This window comes from Stylophora pistillata, chromosome 13 (assembly GCF_964205215.1).
Source record: "Stylophora pistillata chromosome 13, jaStyPist1.2, whole genome shotgun sequence".
Classification (NCBI taxonomy): domain Eukaryota; kingdom Metazoa; phylum Cnidaria; class Anthozoa; order Scleractinia; family Pocilloporidae; genus Stylophora; species Stylophora pistillata.
In genome coordinates this window covers 25,180,420-25,200,936 of record NC_142531.1, presented here as the reverse complement: position 1 = coordinate 25,200,936, position 20,517 = coordinate 25,180,420, and the positions used below count along the sequence as shown (strand labels likewise).

General features: G+C 49.4%; 1 protein-coding gene and 1 pseudogene across 8 annotated transcripts; one reads left to right on the top strand and one right to left on the bottom strand.

Annotated features, from left to right (window-relative positions):
• The first annotated feature begins 5,751 nt into the window (after positions 1 to 5,751).
• On the top strand, positions 5,752 to 8,850 carry LOC148718284 (uncharacterized). Of its 7 annotated transcripts, XM_088743457.1 has the most exons (5): positions 7,198 to 7,251; positions 7,517 to 7,602; positions 7,823 to 7,971; positions 8,209 to 8,400; positions 8,689 to 8,850. In XM_088743457.1, exons 2-5 carry the CDS (start codon positions 7,595 to 7,597, stop codon positions 8,781 to 8,783), a joined length of 444 nt encoding a protein of 147 aa, XP_088599583.1. In that variant the 5' UTR covers positions 7,198 to 7,251; positions 7,517 to 7,594; the 3' UTR covers positions 8,784 to 8,850. The 7 variants fall into 7 exon arrangements, 3 of the variants coding, with proteins under 3 accessions (XP_088599581.1, XP_088599582.1, XP_088599583.1); XR_015994744.1 differs by lacking the exons at positions 7,823 to 7,971; positions 8,689 to 8,850 and adding an exon at positions 5,752 to 6,509 and having other exon boundaries at positions 6,823 to 7,251; positions 8,209 to 8,344; XR_015994745.1 differs by lacking the exons at positions 8,209 to 8,400; positions 8,689 to 8,850 and adding an exon at positions 5,752 to 6,509 and having other exon boundaries at positions 6,823 to 7,251; positions 7,823 to 7,877.
• LOC148718283 (uncharacterized) lies at positions 8,656 to 10,591 on the bottom strand (annotated as a pseudogene). The gene is made up of 3 exons (XR_015994747.1): positions 10,042 to 10,591; positions 9,708 to 9,951; positions 8,656 to 9,306 (listed from the first exon to the last, which is right to left on the bottom strand). The product of XR_015994747.1 is annotated as an uncharacterized LOC148718283 (transcript).
• Between the last annotated feature and the right edge of the window lie 9,926 nt (positions 10,592 to 20,517).

Below are 20,517 nucleotides of genomic sequence, written 5' to 3'. Positions count from 1 at the left end.
CTGCGAGGGTCGTTCATCATACGAATAAATTTTAACCTAAGCCCGTATGTAGGTGATGACGCGTAAAGGCATTACGTAAAATTTGAGCGCTAAAGTGTAACGAAGTGAAGTTGAAGCAATGGCAGGCGGCTTGAAAGCAATAAACGGTGGAGTGATGTTGTTTCGGTTGAATTTAGGGCCGCCTGGTGACGGAAGGGCATCATGAAGCCTGGAAGTCCGTAAGCCTTGTGTATCATTCAAAGAATGGAGTGGTATTATACCTGTTTGAGGCAGGTGTTTGGGGCCAGGTCGGAGGAGAGTCTAAAAGCAACTCTCTTTGTCCAATGCAGAAAATAAGCATGGCAAAGGGAGTTAGAGGTTAAATAGAGTCGGGGGATAGTTGTTTGGTATTGGAATAGCGGGTTGCTTTTAGACTTATAATAAGATTCTATACGATAGAAGGCGTACCTGTGCGCGCAAAATGATATCGAAATTGTGCAAATGACCGGTGAGCACATGGTCCGATGTTGTTTTGCATTTGTTCGCCAAACGAAACGGTTTCATTGCAAATGAAATGGGCCAATACTTAGAGCATTCAGCCGTAACCTGATGTCGTGTGGCCGTGGGCTGGCTTAGGCTCTTGCTGTGGCCAAAGAAGCAGAAATACCATGGCATTGGGCACTCCGCCATTTTGTTTGTTTTATTCTAGAAGAGAATAGTGAGATGGTTATTTTTTTTTTATTTGGAAGAAACACATTCTTGGAAAGCTAAGAACCATGAAAAAGGAGGAAAAAAAGAGAAAGGAAGTAAAAAAAAGACAAAGGAAGTAAAATAAAGACTTTAGTCGCGCACTGGCGGGTATCGAACTCTTGACCTGCCTGTCATTACTGCCGCGCGCATGTTACCAAGAATCAGTGACAGTCTGGGGTTCGATACCGGAGTTCCCTTTTTCCTTTTCTTTTCTTTTTTTTTTTTTTTCTTTTTCCTTCTTTTTAATGACAATTGACGTTGAAAATACTCTCGGCAGAGGAATTTTTCCATTTTTAATAGGTCAGGGCAAAAGCTGACAAAAAGGTTGAACTTTGAGAAAGTGTGGACACGCGACTTTTTATTCAAACAAACTAAAACCTACAGGCATAATAGAGCAGTCGTTACCCTTTCGTCTCATATACTTAGTGTAGGAGAATGATGTTGATTGACACCTGTCAATTGGGTTTGACTTTTGCCAAAAACATCCCAAAATGAAATTGTCATTTCAAAACAAGTATGATAAAATCTCAGATGTCGCAAAACTTCATTTGCAGGTCTACTCATTGCCCTTAGAATAAAGTCCAGAGAACGATTTTATAATTTTATATAGATTTATGAATTAGGCGCAAAAATGGTTTCTGTGAAATAGACAGGCACTCATTTCATCAACTGTAACTGGAAAACCCTCATTTCTTTAGCTTTCAAATTTCGCAACGCCGGTAAAAATCGCGGGCGCCGCAGTGACATGCGCCAGAGTCAGAGGCTGTGCGAAAGAAAAATGTCAGCCTTGTTCTCACGCCCGCCACTTCCACCCAACGCGTGACCGCGCGGCCAGATTGGAATCCCAGAGGTTCACTAGACCCAGGGCAGATGCGTAGTAGACGCGCAACGCCGGAAAAATCACGGGCGCCGCAGTAGCATGCGCCAGAGTGTGAGGCTGTGCGAAAGAAGGATTTCACCCTTGTTCTCACGCCCGCCACTTCCACCCAACGCGAGACCGCGCGGCCAGACTGGAATTCCAGAGGTTCACTACACCCAGGGGAGTTGCGGAATAGACGCGCAACGCCGAAAAAATCACGGGCGCCGCAGTAGCATACTCCAGAGTGTGAGGCTGTGAGAAAGAAGGATGTCAGCTTTGTTCTCACGCCCGCCACTTCCACCCAACGCGTGACCGCGGGGCCAGATTGGAATTACAGAGGTTCACTAGACCCAGGGGAGTAGCGGAGTAGACGCGCAACGCCGGAAAAATTACGGGCGCCGCAGTAGCATACGCCAGAGTCAGAGGCGGTGCGAAACAAGGATGTCAGCTTTGTTCTCACGTCCGCCACTTCCACCCAAGGCGTGACCGCGCGGCCATATTGGAATCCCAGAGGTTCACTAGACCCAGGAGAGTTTGGGAGTAGACGCGCAACGCCAGAAAAATCACGGGCGCCGCAGTGACATGCACCAGAGTCAGAGGCCGTGCGAAAGAAGGCGGTCAGACCTCTACTCACGCCTTCCACTTCCACGAAACGCATGCCAGCGCCGCCAAAATGGAATCCCAGCTTCACTAGACCCAGGGAAATCGGGGAATAGACGCGCAACTACGGGAAATGACGGGCGCCGGAGTGGCATGCGTTACAGTGACAGGCTGTGCACTGGGAGGCACATGTGCGAAAGAAGGGGGTGAGCCTGGGCTCTCACGCCCACCACTTCCACCCAACGCCTGACCGCGCGGCCAGATTGGAATCCCAGAGGATCACTAGACCCAGGGGAGTTGCGGAATAGACGCGCAACGCCAGAAACATAACGGGAGTCAGAGTAGCATGCGCCAGAGTGTGAGGCTGTGCGAAAGAAGGATGTCAGCCTTGTTCTCACGTCCGCCACTTCCACCCAACGCGAGACCGCGCGGCCAGACTGGAATCCCAGAAGCTCACTAGACCCAGGGGAGTTGCCGAATAGACGCGCAACGCCGAAAAAGTGACGGGCGCCGCATTAGCATGCTCCAGAGTGTGAGGCTAGGAGAAAGAAAGATGTCAGCTTTCTTCTCACGCCCGCCACTTCCACCCAACGCGTGACCGCGCCGCCAGATTGGAAACCAAGAGGTTCACTACACCCAAAAGAGTTCCGGAGTAGACGCGCAACGCCAGAAAAATCACGGGCGCCGCAGTGACATGCGCCAGAGTCAGAGGCTGTGCGAAAGAAGGATGTCACCCTTGTTCTCACGCCCGCCACTTCCACCCAACGCGTGACAGCGCGGCCAGATTCGAATCCCAGAGGTTCACTAGACCCAGGGAAGTTGCGGAGTAGACGTGCAACGCCGGAAAATCACGGGCGCCGCAGTGACATGCGCCAGAGTCAGAGGCTGTGCGAAAGAAGGATGTCAGCCTTGTACTCACGCCCGCCACTTCCATCGAACGCGTGACCGCGCGGCCAGATTGGAATCCCAGAGGTTCACTAGACCCAGGGAAGCTGCGGAATAGACGAAAACGCCGGAAAAATCACGGGCGCAACAGTGACATCCGCCAGAGTCAGAGGCTGTGCGAAAGAAGGGGGTGAGACCTCTACTCACGCCTTCCACTTCCACGAAACGCATAACAGCGCGGCCAAAATCAAGTCCCAGCTTCACTAGACCCAGGCGAATCGGGGAAAAGACGCGCACCTCCGGGAAATGAAACGACGCCGGAGTGGCATGCGTTAGAGTGAGAGGCTGTGCACTGGGAGGCACATGTGCGAAGGAGGGGGATGAGCCTTGTACTCACGCCCGCCACTTCCACCAAACGCGTAACAGCGCGGCCAGATTGGAATCTCAGAGGTTCACTAGACCTAGGGGAGTTTCCGAATAGACGCGCAACGCCGAAACAATCACGGGCGCTGAAGTGACATGCCCCAGAGTCAGAGGCTCTGCGAAAAAAGGCGGTGGGCCCTCTACTTACGCCTTCCACTTTCACGAAACGCATGGCAGCGCGGCCAAAATGGAGTCCCAGCTTCACTACATGCAGGGGAATCGGTGAATAGACGCGCAACTCCGGAAAATGACGGGCGCCGGAGTAGCATGCGCCAGATTCAGAGGCTGTGCGAAAGAAGGATGTCAGCCTTGTACTCACGCTTGCCACTTCCACCAAACGCGTGATAGCGCGGTCAGATTGGGATCCCAGAGGTTCACTACACCCAGGGAAGTTGCGGAATAGATGCGCAATGCCGGAAAAATCACGGGCGCTTCAGTAGCATGCACCAGAGTCAGAGGCTGTGCCAAAAAAGGATGTAAGGCTTGTACTCACGCCCGCCACTTCCACCAAACGCGTGAAAACGCGGTCAGATTGGAATCCAAGAGGTTCACTAGACCCAAGGGAGTTGCGGAATAAAAGCCCAACACCAGAAAAATCACTGGCGCCGCAGTGACATGCGCCAGAGTCAGAGGCTGTGCAAAAAACGGATGTCAGCCTGGTACTCACGCCTGCCACTTCAACCAAACGCGTAACAACGCGGCCAGAATTGAATCCCAGAGGTTTACTACACCCAGGGGAGTTGCGGAATAGACGCGCAATGCCGGAAAAATCACGGGCGCCGCAGTATCATGCACCAGAGTCAGAGGCTGTGGGAAAGAAGGATGTCAGCCTTGTACTCCCGGCAGCCACTTCCACCCAACGCGTGACCGCGCGGCCAGACTGGAATCCCAGAAGCTCACTAGACCCAGGGGAGTTGCCGAATAGACGCGCAACGCCGGACAAATCACGGGCGCCGCATTGACATGCGCCAGAGTCAGAGGCTGTGCGAAAGAAGGCGGTGAGACTTCTACTCAAGCCTGCCACTTTCACGAAACGCATGGCAGCGCGGCCAAAATGGAATCCCAGAGGTTCACTAGACCCAGGGGAATCGGGGAATAGACGCGCAACTCCGGGAAATGACAAGCGCAGGAGTAGCATGCGCCAGAGTCAGAAGCTGTGCGAAAGAAGGATGTCAGCCTTGTACTCACGCCTGCCACTTCCATCAAACGCGTGACAGCGCGGCCAGATTGGAATCCCAGAGGTTCACTAGACCCAGGGGAGTTGCGGAATAGACGCGCAACGCCGGAAAAATCACGGGCGCCGCAGTGACATGCGCCAGAGTCAGAGGCTGTGCGAAAGAAGGCGGTGAGACCTCTACTCACGCCTTCCACTTGCACGAAACGCATGGCAGCGCGGCCAAAATCAAATCCCAGCTTCACTAGACCCAGGCGAGTCGGGGAAAAGACGCGCACCTCCGGGAAATGAAACGGCGCCGGAGTGGCATGCGTTAGAGTGACAGGCTGTGCACTGGGAGTCACATGTGCGAAGGAGGGGGATGAGCCTTGTACTCACGCCCGCCACTTTCACCAAACGCGTGACCGCCCGGCCAAACTGGAATCCCAGAGGCTCACTAGACCCAGGGGAATGGGGGAATAGACGCGCAATGCCGGAAAAATCTCGGGCGCCGCAGTAGCATGCGCCAGAGTCAGAGGCTGTGCGAAAGAAGGACGTCAGCCTTGTACTCACGCCTGCCACTTGCACCAAACGCGTGACAGCGCGGCCAGATTGGAATCCCAGAGGTTCACTAGACCCAGGGGAGTTGAGGAATAGACGCGCAGCGCTGGAAATTTACGGGCGCTGGAGTGACATGCGCTAGAGTCAGAGGCTGTGCGAAAGAAGGCGTATAAAATTTAATTTCTCTATAAGTCACCGAATGCGTTTTCCTCACTTGTCTCACCGTAGGAGAAAGTACAATACGACTCCAGGTTAATAATACGTCAGAATCTTGAAGCATCTCCAAATATTTTTGTAACCTTCCATTTGTTTCTCCTATTTTTCGCGCGGGTACACTCAAACTCGATAATCCCACTTGCCAAGTTCCTTCTAAACGAATGGTGCGTTCCAAACGATTTCTCCGCCACCAGTTGGAATTTTCCGGATAATACTTTTTAGTAGCGTCGTTACTCGGTAATGTTAAATAAAACTCTGTCAGCGACTTATTGACTTCCACTTCCATCTTCATTTGAGTTTTCTAATTGTTTTAAAGTGTATATGACATGAAATTTTTTTTTTTGTTTTCTGCTAGTTCGATATATATAACAAACGGTTCGAGAGTTAAAAATCGTTGAAAATAATTATAAATACATAGTTTTCGTTTAAACTACGCGCTAAGTTGGCTTGAAATTTGTCCCCTCGAACGCTCGGCCAAAAGGTCACGTGAACTTTACCTGTGACGTCAGGTTGTTTGACTCAGTAGACCACTTTCATAAATGGCTGCCGCATTACAATTCGTTTGTTTACATATAAATTTGACAGGGTGGCCTCGTTCTCCAGTACAAAATTCACAAGAATACATTATCTCAAGCGAGGCCACTCGGGAAAATTTAAGTTTAAACAAAAGAATATTAATCCGGCAGCCATTTATGAAAGTGGTCTATGGCGGAAAAGAATAGGCCAGTACGGAAAGGTGGACGTTATTGTGTGGCTGGGGCGCCCAACAATAGAAGCTGTACGAATACCAGCTACACACCTGGTATTTCGATGCACCAGTTTCCTGTAAATCCAACAGTGAGAGCCCAATGGGTGAAATTCGTGCAGCGGCACCGAGTTGATTTCGGCGAACCTGTTGCCAAACATGCCTCGTTGTGTTCGGCTCACTTTGAGCAAAGTTGTTACGAGGGCAGCTTGGCATTTTCGCTGGACGGTATGACGCAGATAAAACGGAACAAAGTTCTTATCAAGGGCTCTGTTCCAACAAGACATGCAGTTCTACCAGAAGGTCCTGAAGTTCTGACAGATCGCAAAAGGCGACAGGTAAGCGTTTTCTCGTGATCTCCGATCATAAACATTAACATGTGTAAGTTTTTCTGATGTAAATAACCTATTCTTTTGGAAGCATTTATGTGTAAAATGTCCGTGTCTAATTGCGGTTTTGCCGTGCTGAAAGCAAACTGAACTGCTAAAACCTATACCTCAGTGAATCATCAACATGTTCACTGGAGTTTTGAGTATTGATTTATACAAGCTTTGTGATCGTTTCGAATCCTACACATAATCTTAGCAAAAGCAAGGGTGTCTTGTGCTCGATATATTTTATCAACCAGGATATTTTATGTTTTTGCTGCAGCTAAGGCGTGATGCCTTTGCAGACTTTCATGAGTCAGAGGCGAAGAAAAAGAAGGTTGATGAGGCCAGGGAAGAATCAATGAGTAACCTTGTAGATGATCATGATGATGATACAAATGAAGAGAATCCGTTCAACATCGCAACAGATGTGTGCATGAGCCCAACTGATGAAAGTTCTGGCAGCACCAATACCTCAACTGCTACTGTTTCTGTTATCACTCCTTTCACTTCTCCAGTTGCCTTGACCTCCACCAACAATACCTGTGCTACGCCAGTCAATACAACACCATCCCCCAACGTAACACCATTGCAAGGCAGCTCTTGTGTAGATTGTGTATATAAATCCAAATTAAAAAGTCAGAAGAAGCAAACTATACGTCTAAGGAGAATAGTAAAGGAACAGAAAAAGGAGATAAGAGAGCTCAAAAGTGTGAGTGCTAAACAAAACCTATTTATGCTTTCTTGTAGCTTTGTATAATGGCGAAAGAATAGTATCCATATTGAACTTGATTCAAGTGTTCCTAGTGCTACTCACTCTCACTAGTACTGGATAATTTATTCCATCTTGTTTGTTTGTTATTATAGAAAGTAATTGGTTAGGTTCTTTTTGTAGCTATGTATATGTTGTATTACAGTGACTCCCACCTAAATATGTTGCAAACAATATTTTATCCTTTTCCTTTTACACTCTGCAGATGTAGTATTCCTGGAAGTTTTATGGCCAAAGTAGTGTTTTGTATTGCACTTTTAGCTCAAAACTGTCATTTTTGAAAATGAATGGGTATGTGACTGCTAAATGTTACACATGATCTATTGACCAGACATCATGCAACATGTCTACAATGTATGCAACTACACAAAACAGTATTTGTTATCATTTATCACATTCCCATCCCCTTAATTCCTTTCCTTGGTTCTTTCCCTTGTGTTCCAACCATTATCATACACAATCTCATTTTCAGATTTTCATGTGTTCGCTCATCTAAAGTAAAATTTTCTAGGCACATACTGGCAAGCTTGCATTTTAATGAAAACCTCAGAAGAGAAACCCAAACATCAAGCGATGGAAAAGAATACATTCGGGTGACTTATCCAAAATTTAAACTGGGAGAAGAGGTTGTTAGAGAGGTGGCATCTCCACCTAGCTATGGTAATTATTGACCATTATGATTTTAAAAGTACAGTGGCTACACTGAACTAAGTGTAGGAAATGTTATGCTCTTTTGTTAAGAGTCAGATCACTCTTTTTACCATGATAAGTACTATTGACCAGCATCTTGTATAAAGGACTCTGCTTCACCTTGTTTCCTTATATCTGATAAAACACTGTTGCATGTTTTTCAATTGACGTCGACATTTTATATGAATTGGGCTGTGATCTTTTCAGGGTATGTTGACACACTGAAGAATCTTCTCTTCACCTTGCCAAAGGCAGAAATGAAGAAAGTAGATGAGAAGTATGCAGCAAGGGTACCAGAACCACTCAACCAGCAGTTCCCAGACAGAGTAAATAAAGAGGATGCTGTAAAGTTTTACCAGGCAAGAAAGGCAACGAAGAAAACGTCACTATTTCCACCAGGTTAGTTTGCTTTGACTCTTCAAAGCTCATGAAGCGCAATGTTCAAATATGACATAATGTTCTACGTACCAACTGTCATGCAACCTTGTCCTCAGGGTCTATCTTCTTCCCACCCACTAGAACTGGGGAAAAGATAGACCTTGGGAACAAGTTTGCCATCATGGTAATGCACAATGTGATTGTCTCCACGGAGGATATCTTCTACATGTTTTTTCCATAGTAAAAGGATGCTAAACAAACAAACTAAAAATGCACTAACATAATTAAATAAATTTATTTATTTTACAGAAGCAGAGCAGGCGAAACTACAGATGTCTATCAGTGACAATACCTCAAGCAGCAGTCAACCCACTTCAAGAGGACCTTACAATTGCTCAATATGACAAAAACCATTGCGAAGTCACAAAAGCCGTTGCAAAAAATAAAGTGACCAAACTTTTGTCACAGGAAGGTTTTCTGCGTGGTACAATTTTCCTTCTTACTTCAAATTTTCCATGCCTGCATTGCACTGTACTCATCGACTTACAATATTTGCACTGTACCTACAACAAGTTGAAATTTTAAATTTAGTCAAACTAGTGTGCATGTAGAACCTAAGCTGTTTCTGGTTCACAGTCCATACATTACCAAACAATAGAACAAGAAACAACCACCCATGAAAATCAATTTGAAAATTGTTGTTTACCGAGACAATCAGTGTAGAACAATCATGTCATAGGTTTGATTAGGTGTACTATGCTAGTCTCTGTCATGAGCAGCAGCAAAACCTCTGGTATTAATTTTTGTGACTGGTATTTAGTTCTGATATTATGGTAAACACAGGCTGGTAGTGGTCTTCTGTTATCCCAGCCCATGTAGCCACAAAGCCACCTTGTGGTCCATCGGTATGCAACAGCTCTAATGAACCTAGAGTAAAAGCACAATGAAAATTATATAGGAAGGTGTGTAAGAATGCTCTACATTACTACAGGACCCTGCCTTTCACCTCCCCATGACACACACATTCAAATAAAAAATATTTATGTTTAGGAATTGATAATGAACTGCAGGGCATTTCTCAAGCTTACATTTTCCTACAAGCTACTTTGCAAGCAATCTTATTAGTTCCTGTTTTATCTTAGGTCAGTGCATCAGATAAAAGTCCAAGTAAATGCAAAATCTAACTTAACTTGGTCAACTTTTATGGCTTGAGGTGCCTTAATTTACCCTGATTTATCTGAAGCTTAATGTTTTATGCCCAGCAAAGTGATTATGCTAGTTTACACATTGTATGTTTTTATTTATGTTTTTACTAAAAATGTACTGACTCGTTTTCTGACTCCACCTCGGCGACGGTAAGTCCCACCATCCTGGTTTCTCAACAAGGGAGCCACTTGGAGAAGAACTGCGCGGTTCCTAATCGCATCGTAGTCCTCGTGTTGTGTGATGCATTTTATCCGTTCAATGGAACCATCAAAAACCATCTTTGCAGATGAATTTGTTACCTCTCTGCAACATCGAAACTCCAGGGAACCAACTAACGTCCCGGTATTACATTGCTTGCAGCGACACCTGAAGAAGACAGCAAAAATGAATTGTTGTCTAACAAAGATTTGCTATAAGTATATATACAAGGAATTTTAAAGGACCAGTTTTACCAACCAGGAGTCTACGTCTACAGTTCTCTCGTATCTAGCCTCCAGAGTTGACGGGGTAAGTCCATCAACATCGGTTTGTTCGCTCGAAACGCCAGTTTCTTCGTCGTTCTCGTCCGCGAGCGGCTCATCTTGATATGGAGCTATCACACCAGTGATAACTCCCCATTCCTCTTCAGAACTGTCGCTTATTCCACAATCCATACTTTCTATAGAGTCAGACGACTCAATACTCTCGGAATCGCTGGACATTTCGAAGCGTGAAACGATAGAATTGAGCGAGTAATCACAGCGTGTTACAAGGAAAACACTGAAAGTTGTTGACCTTGCCAATCATAGGATCAAACAACCTGACGTCACGAGTCCCAATTCTCGGCCCAGTCTCCGGGAACAATTTTACACATAAATTTAGCGTGTTTCGGGCGCTAAAAATCGACCAAAAAAATTGTTTCATTCATTTTAAACTCTCAAACCGTTTATTATACACATGGAACTAGCTATCAACGAAAAAAAAAATTTCGTGTCATATACACTTTAAATGCGCTTTATAGGCACGCACTCTTAAAGTCCAAAATATTTCAGATTCTTCTTGCGACTTTGTGGGTTCAATCGTATCGTAAGGTGTATCTTTAAGCATTTCCCAGACAAGATCTTCATACTCTTGCTCTTTCTTTTCCTTTTTTAACCTCAACGACTCACGCTCTGTTTCCAAGTCACGTATGCATTGACACAAATCTTTATAATCCTTTTGTATCTTTTTCTTTTCTAATCGTACCCGCTCTAATTTCAGCGCTTGCTCTTGCTCTACGTCCATGCTGTTGCTTATAAGTACACTCACAACTAATAGCCTACTCGGAAAGTTCAGATTCTTTATCCCAATCGTGACTGTCAAATGTATGTTCCACGTAATTATAAATTGATTTTATAATTTCGTTTCTGTGCCAATGAAATGTCTCGTCGTTCGCAAATTGATTATTGGCATAGGTTTCGTTGGAATCTCGAACCACTTTATAGAAATTATGCGGTTTCGTATATGCCCGCGCGTGACGCATCATTCTTCTCAATGAATCCTCGTCTGCAAACGACATGATATCCAAAATACTCTCAATCTCCAACACAGATACTTTTGGATTGTCCACAATGTAATGCTGTCTATCTACTGCGTTCATAGCCATCCTACTCGTCTGAAAGTTCGCACACAACTACCGCAAGCTCTACACGACTTCGCATTTTTACTACAAAAATATTAACGGACAGGGAGGCGGACCGGGCAGCGGCGGCGGAAGAGAAGACAGCAGGAAGAAATGACGTCACTATTTTTTAATTTATTCAAGAAATATTTCGTTAGACATCCTATGAAGTCATAGTCACACACTTAAGCACACATCTCACATACGCATGCGTAAAGTTACAGAGCATGCGCATCCCACATGGATAACATTCACCTACACGTTTCATATATATATATATACTAAAAATCAACTCTACTCACTTCTAACTACACTTATAAGGCATCTGCCGATCACGTTTACGTTACGTTATAATCCGTGAGAGGGTGATGACCTGACAGACTGTTCACACGACTAATCACACCTTTCAACTCATCATCATTCGTCATCATTCGGCTTTCATTCGGTTGTATTTCCGCTACCACTTCGGCTCTAGTTCGACTCTACTCCGACTCTACATCCGACACACAACTCAGTTCCGAGCACATTTTTCATTCATTTATTACAGGCCTTGCGTAAAGGAACATCCAGACTATCTACACCACTGCGGCCAAAATGGAATCCCATGTTTACTAGACCCGAGGGAGTTCGGGAATAGACGCGCAACTCCGCGAAATCACGGACGCCGGAGTGGCATACGTGAGAGTCAATCCCACCTGCGTTAAAGGCACATGGGCAAAGCAAGGGGTAAGGCCGGCACGCGCGCTTGCCACTTATAGGAAACGCATGACAACGCGGCCAAACTCGAATCCCAGGTTCACTAGACCCAAGCTAGCTCGGGAATAGACGCGCAATTCCGGGAAAGCACGGACGCATGAGTGGCATGCGTGAGAGTCAGTCCCACCTGCGTTAAGGGAACATGGGCAAAGCAAGGGGTGACGCCTGCACGCACGAATGCCACTTCTAGGAAATGCATCAGAACGCGGCCAAAATGGAATCCCAGGTTCACTAGACCCAAGGGAGATCGGGAATAGACGCGCAACTCCGCGAATTCAAGGACGCCGGAGTGGCATGCGTGAGAGTCAGTCCCACCTGCGTTAAAGGCACATGGGCAAGGCAAGGAGTGAGGCCTGCACGCACGCATGCCACTTCTAGGAAACGCATGACAACAAGTCCAAAATGTAATGCCAGGTTCACTAGACCTAAGGGAGTTCGGGAATAGACCCGCAACTCAGTGATATCACGGACGCCGAGGTGGCATGCGTGAGAGTCACTCGCACCTGCGTTAAAGGCACATGGGCAAAGCAAGGGGTGAGGCCTGCACGCACGCATACCACTTCTAGGAAACGCATGAAAACGCGGCCAAAATGGAATCCAAGGTTCACTAGACCTAAGGGAGTTCGGGAATAGACGTGCAACTCCGGGAAGGCACGGACGCCAGAGTGGCATGCATGAGAGTCAGTCGCACCTGCGTTAAAGGCACTTGTGCAAAGCAAGGGATGAGGCTAACACGCGCGCTTGCCACTTCTAGGAAACGCATGACAACGCGCCCAAAATGGAATCCCAGGTTCACTAGACCCAAGCTAGTTCAGGAATAGACGCGCAACTGCGGAAAACCAAGGAAGCCCGAGTGGCATGCGTGAGAGTCAGTCCCACCTGCGTTAAGGGCACATGGGCAAAGCAAGGGGTGAGGCCTTCACGCACGAATGCCACTTCTAGAAAACGCATGACAACGGGACCAAAATCGATCCCAGGTTCACTAGACCCAAGGGAGTTCGGAAATAGACGCGCAACTCCGGGAAATCAAGGACGCCGGAGTAGCATGCGTGAGAGTCAGTCCCACCGCAGTCTGAGGCACAACTCCAAACCAATGGGTGAGGCCTGCACGCACGCATGCCACTTCTACGAAATGCATGACAACGCGGGCAAAATGGAAACCCAGGTGGAGGTGTGACTGACTCTCACGCATGCCACTCCGGCGTCCGTGATTTCCCGGAGTTGCGGGTCTATTCCCTATACCGAAGTGAACTCGGGAATACACGCGCAACTCCGGGATATCAACGACGTCGGAGTGGCATGCGTGAGAGTCAGTCACACCTGCTTTAAGGCCACATGTGCAAAGCAAGGGGTGAGTCGCGCACGCACGCATGCCACCTCTACGAAACGCGTAACAACCCGGTCAAAATGGAATTCCAGGTTCACTAGGTCCAAGGGAACTCGAAAATAGACCCGAAACTCCGGTAAATCACGGACGCCGGAGTGGCATCCGTAAGAGTCAGTCACACCTGCGTTAAGGTCACATGTGCCAAGCAAGGGGTGAGCCTTGCACGCGCGCATGCCACTTCTAAGAAACGCATTACAACGCAGCCAAAATGGAATCCCAGGTTCACTAGACCCAAGGGAGATCGGGAATAGACGCGCAACTCCGCGAAATTACGGACGCCGGAGTGGCATGCGTGAGAATCAGTCCCACCTACTTTAAAGGCACATGGGCAAAGCACGGGATGAGCCTTGCATCCACGCATGCCATTTCTAGGAAACGGATGACAACGCGGCCAAAATGGAATGCCAGGTTCACTAGACTTAAGGGAGTTTGGGAATGGACGTGCATCTCCGGGAAATCACGGACGTCCGAGTGGCATGCGTGAGAGTCAGTCCCACCTGCGTTAAGGGCACATGGGCAAAGTAAGGGGTGAGCCCTGCACACACGCATGCCACTTCTAGGAAACGCATGACAACGCGGCCAAAATGGAATCCCAGGTTCACTAGACCGAAGGGATTTCGGGAATAAACGCGCAATTCCGGAAAATCTGGGGCGCCGGAGTGGCATGCGTGAGAGTGAGCCCCACCACACTATTAAACACATGTGCGAATGAAGGGTTGAGCCCTGAACGCACGCGTGCCACTTCTAGGAAACGCATGACAACGCGGCCAAAATGGAATCCCAGCCTCACTAGACCCAAGGCAGTTCGTGAATAGAGGCACAACTCCGGGAAATCACGGACGCCGGAGTGGCATGCGTCAGAGTCAGTCCCACCTGCCTTCATGGCACATGGGCAAAGCAAGGGGTAAGCCCTCCACGCACGCATGCCACTTCAAGGAAACGCATCACAACGCGGACAAAATGAAATCCCAGGTTCACTAGACGCAAGGGAGCTCGGGAATAGACGCGCAACTCCGGAAAACTACGGACACCGGAGTGGCATGCGTCAGAGTCAGTCTGACCTGAGTTAAAGGCAAGTGGACAAAGCAAGGGGTGAGGCCTGCACGCAAGCATGCCACTTCTAGGAAACGTATGACAACGCGGCCAAAATGGAATCCCAGGTTCACTAGACCAAAAAGAGTTCGGGAATAGACGCGCAACTCCGGGAAATCAAGGACGCCGGAGTGGCAAGCGTGAGAGTCAGTCCCACCTGCGTTAAGGGCACATGGGCAAAGCAAGGGTTGAGCCCTTCACGCAGGCATGCCACTTCTAGGAAACGCATGACAACGCCGCGAAAATAGAATCCCAGGTTCACTAGACCTAAGGGACTTCGGGAATACACGCCAACTCCGGGAAATAACGGACGCCGGAGTGGCATGCGTGACAGTCACTCCCACCTGCGTTAAAGGCACATGGGCAAACCAAGGGGTGAGGCCTGAACGCACGCATGCCACTTCTAGGAAACGCATGACAACGCGGCCAAAATGGATCCCAGATTCACTAGACCCAAGGGAGTTCGGCAATAGAAGCGCGACTCCGGGAAATCATGGACGCCGGAGTGGCACGCGTGAGAGTCAGTCCCACCACTCTCTGAGGCACAAGTGCAAACCAATGGGTGAGGTTTGCACGCACGCATGCCACTTCTAGGAAACGCATGACAACGCGGCTAAAATGAAATCCCAGGTTCACTAGACCCAAGGAAACTCGGGAATAAACGAGCAACTACTGGAAATCATGGAAGCCGGAGTGGCATGCGTGAGAGTCAGTCACACCTGTTTTCAGGCCACATGTGCAAAGCAAGGGGTGAGCCTTGCACGCACGCAAGCCACTTCTAGGAAACGCGTGAAAACGCGGCCAAAATGAAATCCCAGGTTCACTAGACCCAACGCAACTCGGAAATACACGCGCAAATCCGGGAAATCAACGGGTGAGGACTGCACGCACGCATGCCACCTCAAGTAAACGCATGACAACGGAGCCAAAATGGAATCCCAGGTTCAATAGACCCAAGGGAACTCGGGGATACCCCCGCAACTCCGGGAAATCACGGACGCCGGAGTGGCATGCGTGAGAGTCAGTCACACCAGCGTTAAAGCCACATGTGCAAAGGAAGGGGTGAGGCCTGCACGCACGCATGCCACTTCTGGGAAACGCATGACAACGCGGCCAAAATGGAATCCCAGGTTCACTAGACCAAACGGAACTCGGGAATAGACGCGCAGCTCCGGGAAATCACGGCCGCCGTAGTGGCATGCGCCAGAGTCAGTCACACCTGCGTTAAAGCCACATGTGGAAAGCTAGGGATGAGCCTTCCACGCACGCATGCCACTTCTGGGAAACGCATGACAACGCGGCCAAAATGGAGTCCTAGGTTCATTAGATAGAAGGGAACTCGGGAATAGACGCGCAACTCCGGGAAATCACGGACGCCAGAGTGGTATGCGTGAGAGTCACTCCCACCGCACTCTGAGGCACAGCTACAAACCAATGGGTAAGGCCTGCACGCCCGCATGCCACCTCTAGGAAACGCATGAAAACGCGGCCAAAATGGAATCCTAGGTTCGCTAGACCCAAGGCAAGTCGGGAATAGACGCGCAACTCCGGGGAGTCATGGACGCCGGAGTGGTGTGCGTGAGAATCAGTCACACTTGCGTCAAAGCCACATGTGCAGAGCAAGGGATTAGCCTTGCACGCACGCATGCCACCTCTAGGAAACGCATGAAAACGCGGCCAAAATCGAATTCCAGGTTCACCAAACCCAACGAATTTCGGGAATGGACGCGCAACTCCGGGATATCGGGGGCGCTGGAGTGGCATGCGTGAGAGTGCCTACCAACGCACTCTGAGGCACTAGTGAAAAGGAAGGGGTGAGGCTTCAACTCACGCATGTCACTTCTACGAAACGCATAACAACGCAGCCAAAATGGAATCCCAGGTTCAATAGACGCAAGGGACCTCGAGAATAGACGCCAAACTCCGGGAAATCGGGGGGCACCGGAGTGGCATGCGTGAGAGTGCCTCCCTCTGCATCCTGAGGCACAAGTGAAAAGCAAGGGGTGACGTTTGAACTCACGCATGCCACTTCCACGAAATGCATGACAATGCAGCCAAAATTGAATCCCAGGTTTACTAGACCCAAGGGACTTCGGGAATAGACGCGCAACTCCGGGAAATTGGGGGCGCCGGAGTGGCATGCGTGAGAGTGAGGGCCACCGCACTCTAAGGGAAAAGCGAAAAGCAAGCGTTCCGGCTTGAACTCATGCAACCCACTTCTACGAAACGCATGACAACGCGGCCAAAATGGAATCCCAGATTTACTAGACCCAAGGGATTTCGGGAATTGACGCGCAACTCCGGGAAATTGGGGCGCTGGAGTGGCATGCGTGAGAGTGAGGGCCACCGCACTCTGAGGCACAAGTGAAAAGCAAGGGGTGAGGCTTGAACTCACGCATGCCACTTCCACGAAACGCATGACAATGCGGCCAAAATGGAATCCTAGCCTCACTAGACCAAAGAGACGTCCACGCATACCACTTCCACGAAACTCATTACAACGCGGCCAAAAGGGAATCCCAGGTTAACTAGACCAACGGGACCTCGGGAATAGACGCGGAACTCCGGGATATCGGGCGCGCCGGAGTGGCATGCGTGAGAGTGAGGGCAACCGCACTCTGAGGCACAACTGAAAAGCCAGGGGTGAGGCTTCAACTCACGCATGCCACTTCTACGAAATGCATTATAACTTGGCCAACATGGAATCCCAGGTTCACCACACCCAACGAACCTCAGGAATAGACGCGCAAGTCCGGGAAATCCGGGGCGCTGGACTGGCATGCATGAGAATGAGGGCCACCCCACTCTGAGGCACAAGTGAAAAGCAGGGGGTGAGGCTTGAACTCACGCATGCCACCTCTACGAAACGCATGACAACGCGGCAAAAATGGAGTCCCAGGTTAACTAGACCCAAGGTAACTCGGGAATAGACGCACAACTCCGGGAAATCGGGGGCGCCGGAGTTGCAGGCGTGAGAGTGAGGGCCACCGCACTCTGAGGCACAAGTGAAAAGAAAGGGGTGAGGCTTGAACTCACGCATGCCACTTCCACGAAACGCATGACAACGCCGCCAAAATGGAATCCTAGCCTCACTAGACCAAAGGGACGTCGGGAATAGACGCGCAACTCCGGGAAATAGGGGGCGCTGGAGTGGCATGCGTGAGAGTGAGGGCCACCGCACTCTGAGTCACAAGTGAAAAGCAAGGGATGAGGCTTGAACTCACATATGGCACTTCCCCGAAACGCATGACAACGGGGCCAAAATGGAATCCCAGGTTCACTAGACCCTAGGGACCTCGGGAATAGACGCGCAACTCCAAGAAATCGGGGCGCCGGAGTACCATGCGTGAGAGTGAGGGCCACCGCACTCTGAGTCACAAGTGAAAAGAAAGGGGTGAGGCTTGTACCCACGCATACCACTTCCACGAAACTCATTACAACCCGGCCAAAAGGGAATCCCAGGTTCACGAGACCAACGGAACCTCGGTAATAGACGCGGAACTCCGGGATATCGGGGGCGCCGGAGTGGCGTGCGTGAGAGTGAGGGCAACCGCACTCTGAGGCACAAGTGAAAAGCCAGGAGTGACGCTTCAACTCACGCATGCCACTTCTACGAAATGCATGACAACTTGGCCAACATGGAATCCCAGGTTCACCACACCCAACCAACCTCAGGAATAGACGCGCAACTCCGGAAAATCCGGGGCGCTGGACTGGCATGCATGAGAGTGAGGGCCACCCCACTCTGAGGCAGAAGTGAAAAGCAAGGGGTGAGGCTTGAACTCACGCATGCCACTTCTACGAAACGCATGACAACGCGGCAAAAATGGAATCCCAGGTTAACTAGACCCAAGGTAACTCGGGAATAGACACACAACTCCGGGAAATCGGGGGCGGAGTGGCAGGCGTGAGAGTGAGGGCCACCGCACTCTGAGGCACAAGTGAAAAGCAAGGGATGAGGCTTGAACTCACATATGGCACTTCCCCGAAACGCATGACAACGGGGCCAAAATGGAATCCCAGGTTCACTAGACCCTAGGGACCTCGGGAATAGACGCGCAACTCCAAGAAATCGGGGCGCCGGAGTACCATGCGTGAGAGTGAGGGCAACGACTCTCTGAGTCACTAGTGAAAAGGAAGGGGTGAGGTTTATACCCACGCATACCACTTCCACGAAACTCATTACAACCCGGCCAAAAGGGAATCCCAGGTTCACTAGACCAACGGGACCTCGGTAATAGACGCGGAACTCCGGGATATCGGGGGCGCCGGAGTGGCACGCGTGAGAGTGAGGGCAACAAGTGAAAAGCCAGGGGTGAGGCTTCAACTCACGCATGCCACTTCTACGAAATGCATGACAACTTGGCCAACATGGAATCCCAGGTTCACCACACCCAACGAACCTCAGGAATAGACGCGCAACTCCGGGAAATCCGGGGCGCTGGACTGGCATGCATGAGAATGAGGGCCACCCCACTCTGAGGCACAAGTGAAAAGCAAGGGGTGAGGCTTGAACTCACGCATGCCACTTCCATGAGACGCATGACAACGAGGCCAAAATGTAATCCCAGTTTTACTAGACCCAAGGGACCTCGGTAATAGACGCGCAATTCCTGGAAATAATGGGCGCCGGAGTGGCATACGTGAGAATGAGCCCCACTGCACTATGAGGCACTTGTGCAAACCAGGGGGTTAGGGTAGTACTCACGCACGCTACTTCTACGTAACGCATTGCAACGCGCCCAAAATGGAATCCCAGGTTTACTAGACCCAAAGGACCTCGGGAATAGACGCGCAACTCCGACAACTTAAGGGCGCCGGAGTGGCAGTCGTGAGAGTGAGCCCCACTGCAGTCTGAGGCACCTGTGCAAATTAAGGGGTGAGGGTTGTAGTCACGCATGCCACTTCTACGCAACGCATGCCAACGCGCCCAAAATGGAATCCCACGTTCACTAGGCCCAAGGACCTCGGGAATAGACGTGCAACTCTGGGAAATCACGGGCGCCGGAGTGGCATGCTTGAGAATGAGCCCCCATGCACTCTGAGGCACCTGTGGAAACGAAGGGGTGAGGGTGTTACTCACGCATGCCACTTCTACGCAACGCATGCCAACGCGCCCAAAATGGAATCCCACGTTCACTAGGCCCAAGGGACCTCGGGAATAGACGTGCAACTCTGGGAAGTCACGGGCGCCGGAGTGGCATGCTTGAGAATGAGCCCCCATGCACTCTGAGGTACCTGTGGAAACGAAGGGGTGAGGGTTGTACTCACGCAGGCCACTTTTACGAAACGCATGCCAACGGACGATTCTGGGAACTGTCTGACGCCGGAGTGGAATGCTTGCGAAAGTTCGTCACTACTTGTGAGGCACCTCTGCAAACGCGTCGGTGAGCCGTCTCCTCACGCATGCCACATCTCTGTTACGCATGCCAGCGAGCTGAAATTTTATTCCCTGGTGCACTAGACCATGGGGAACTCGCTCCGACGAAGGGCTAACGCTGGAAACGTGAGCTTTTATAATCGTAACGGTGGCCAATTTACCATTTCAACTTTTTTGATATATTCAAAGTATAAATTATAGGACAGGAACGAAGAAATCTCGGGACATGCCATGAAGATCTTTTCATCCATTCAACCGCGAGGCAAGGCTGGTTGCCGCATGTACGTAAAAGATAAAGCTAACCTATGCCGTCCAAAGTGGACAAAGCCGTCTTTACTATCTACTCGTAGGTAAAGTTCTCTGTGGCTTTATCTGCAGTCTGCAATAAGAAGTACAGGGTTATTTAAAGGTGGTTATGTTTAATTATGGTGTCAATGGAGTATCAGACATTGCGACTTTATGCTGTTCCACCTTGAAGTATATACCATATACTTTGGTCTGGACGAACGTCGTTTGATTTAAATCCTTTGTTTTTTTGGGGGGAAGAAATTTTTGGGTTCAATCCATTTGGAGAAGAAATATTTTATCAAAATGTGGTCGTTATTGTTTATCACTATAGAAGATGGCAATACTCAAGGAGACGAACGACAGTAAACGCAGCCATGCATGTAATAACTC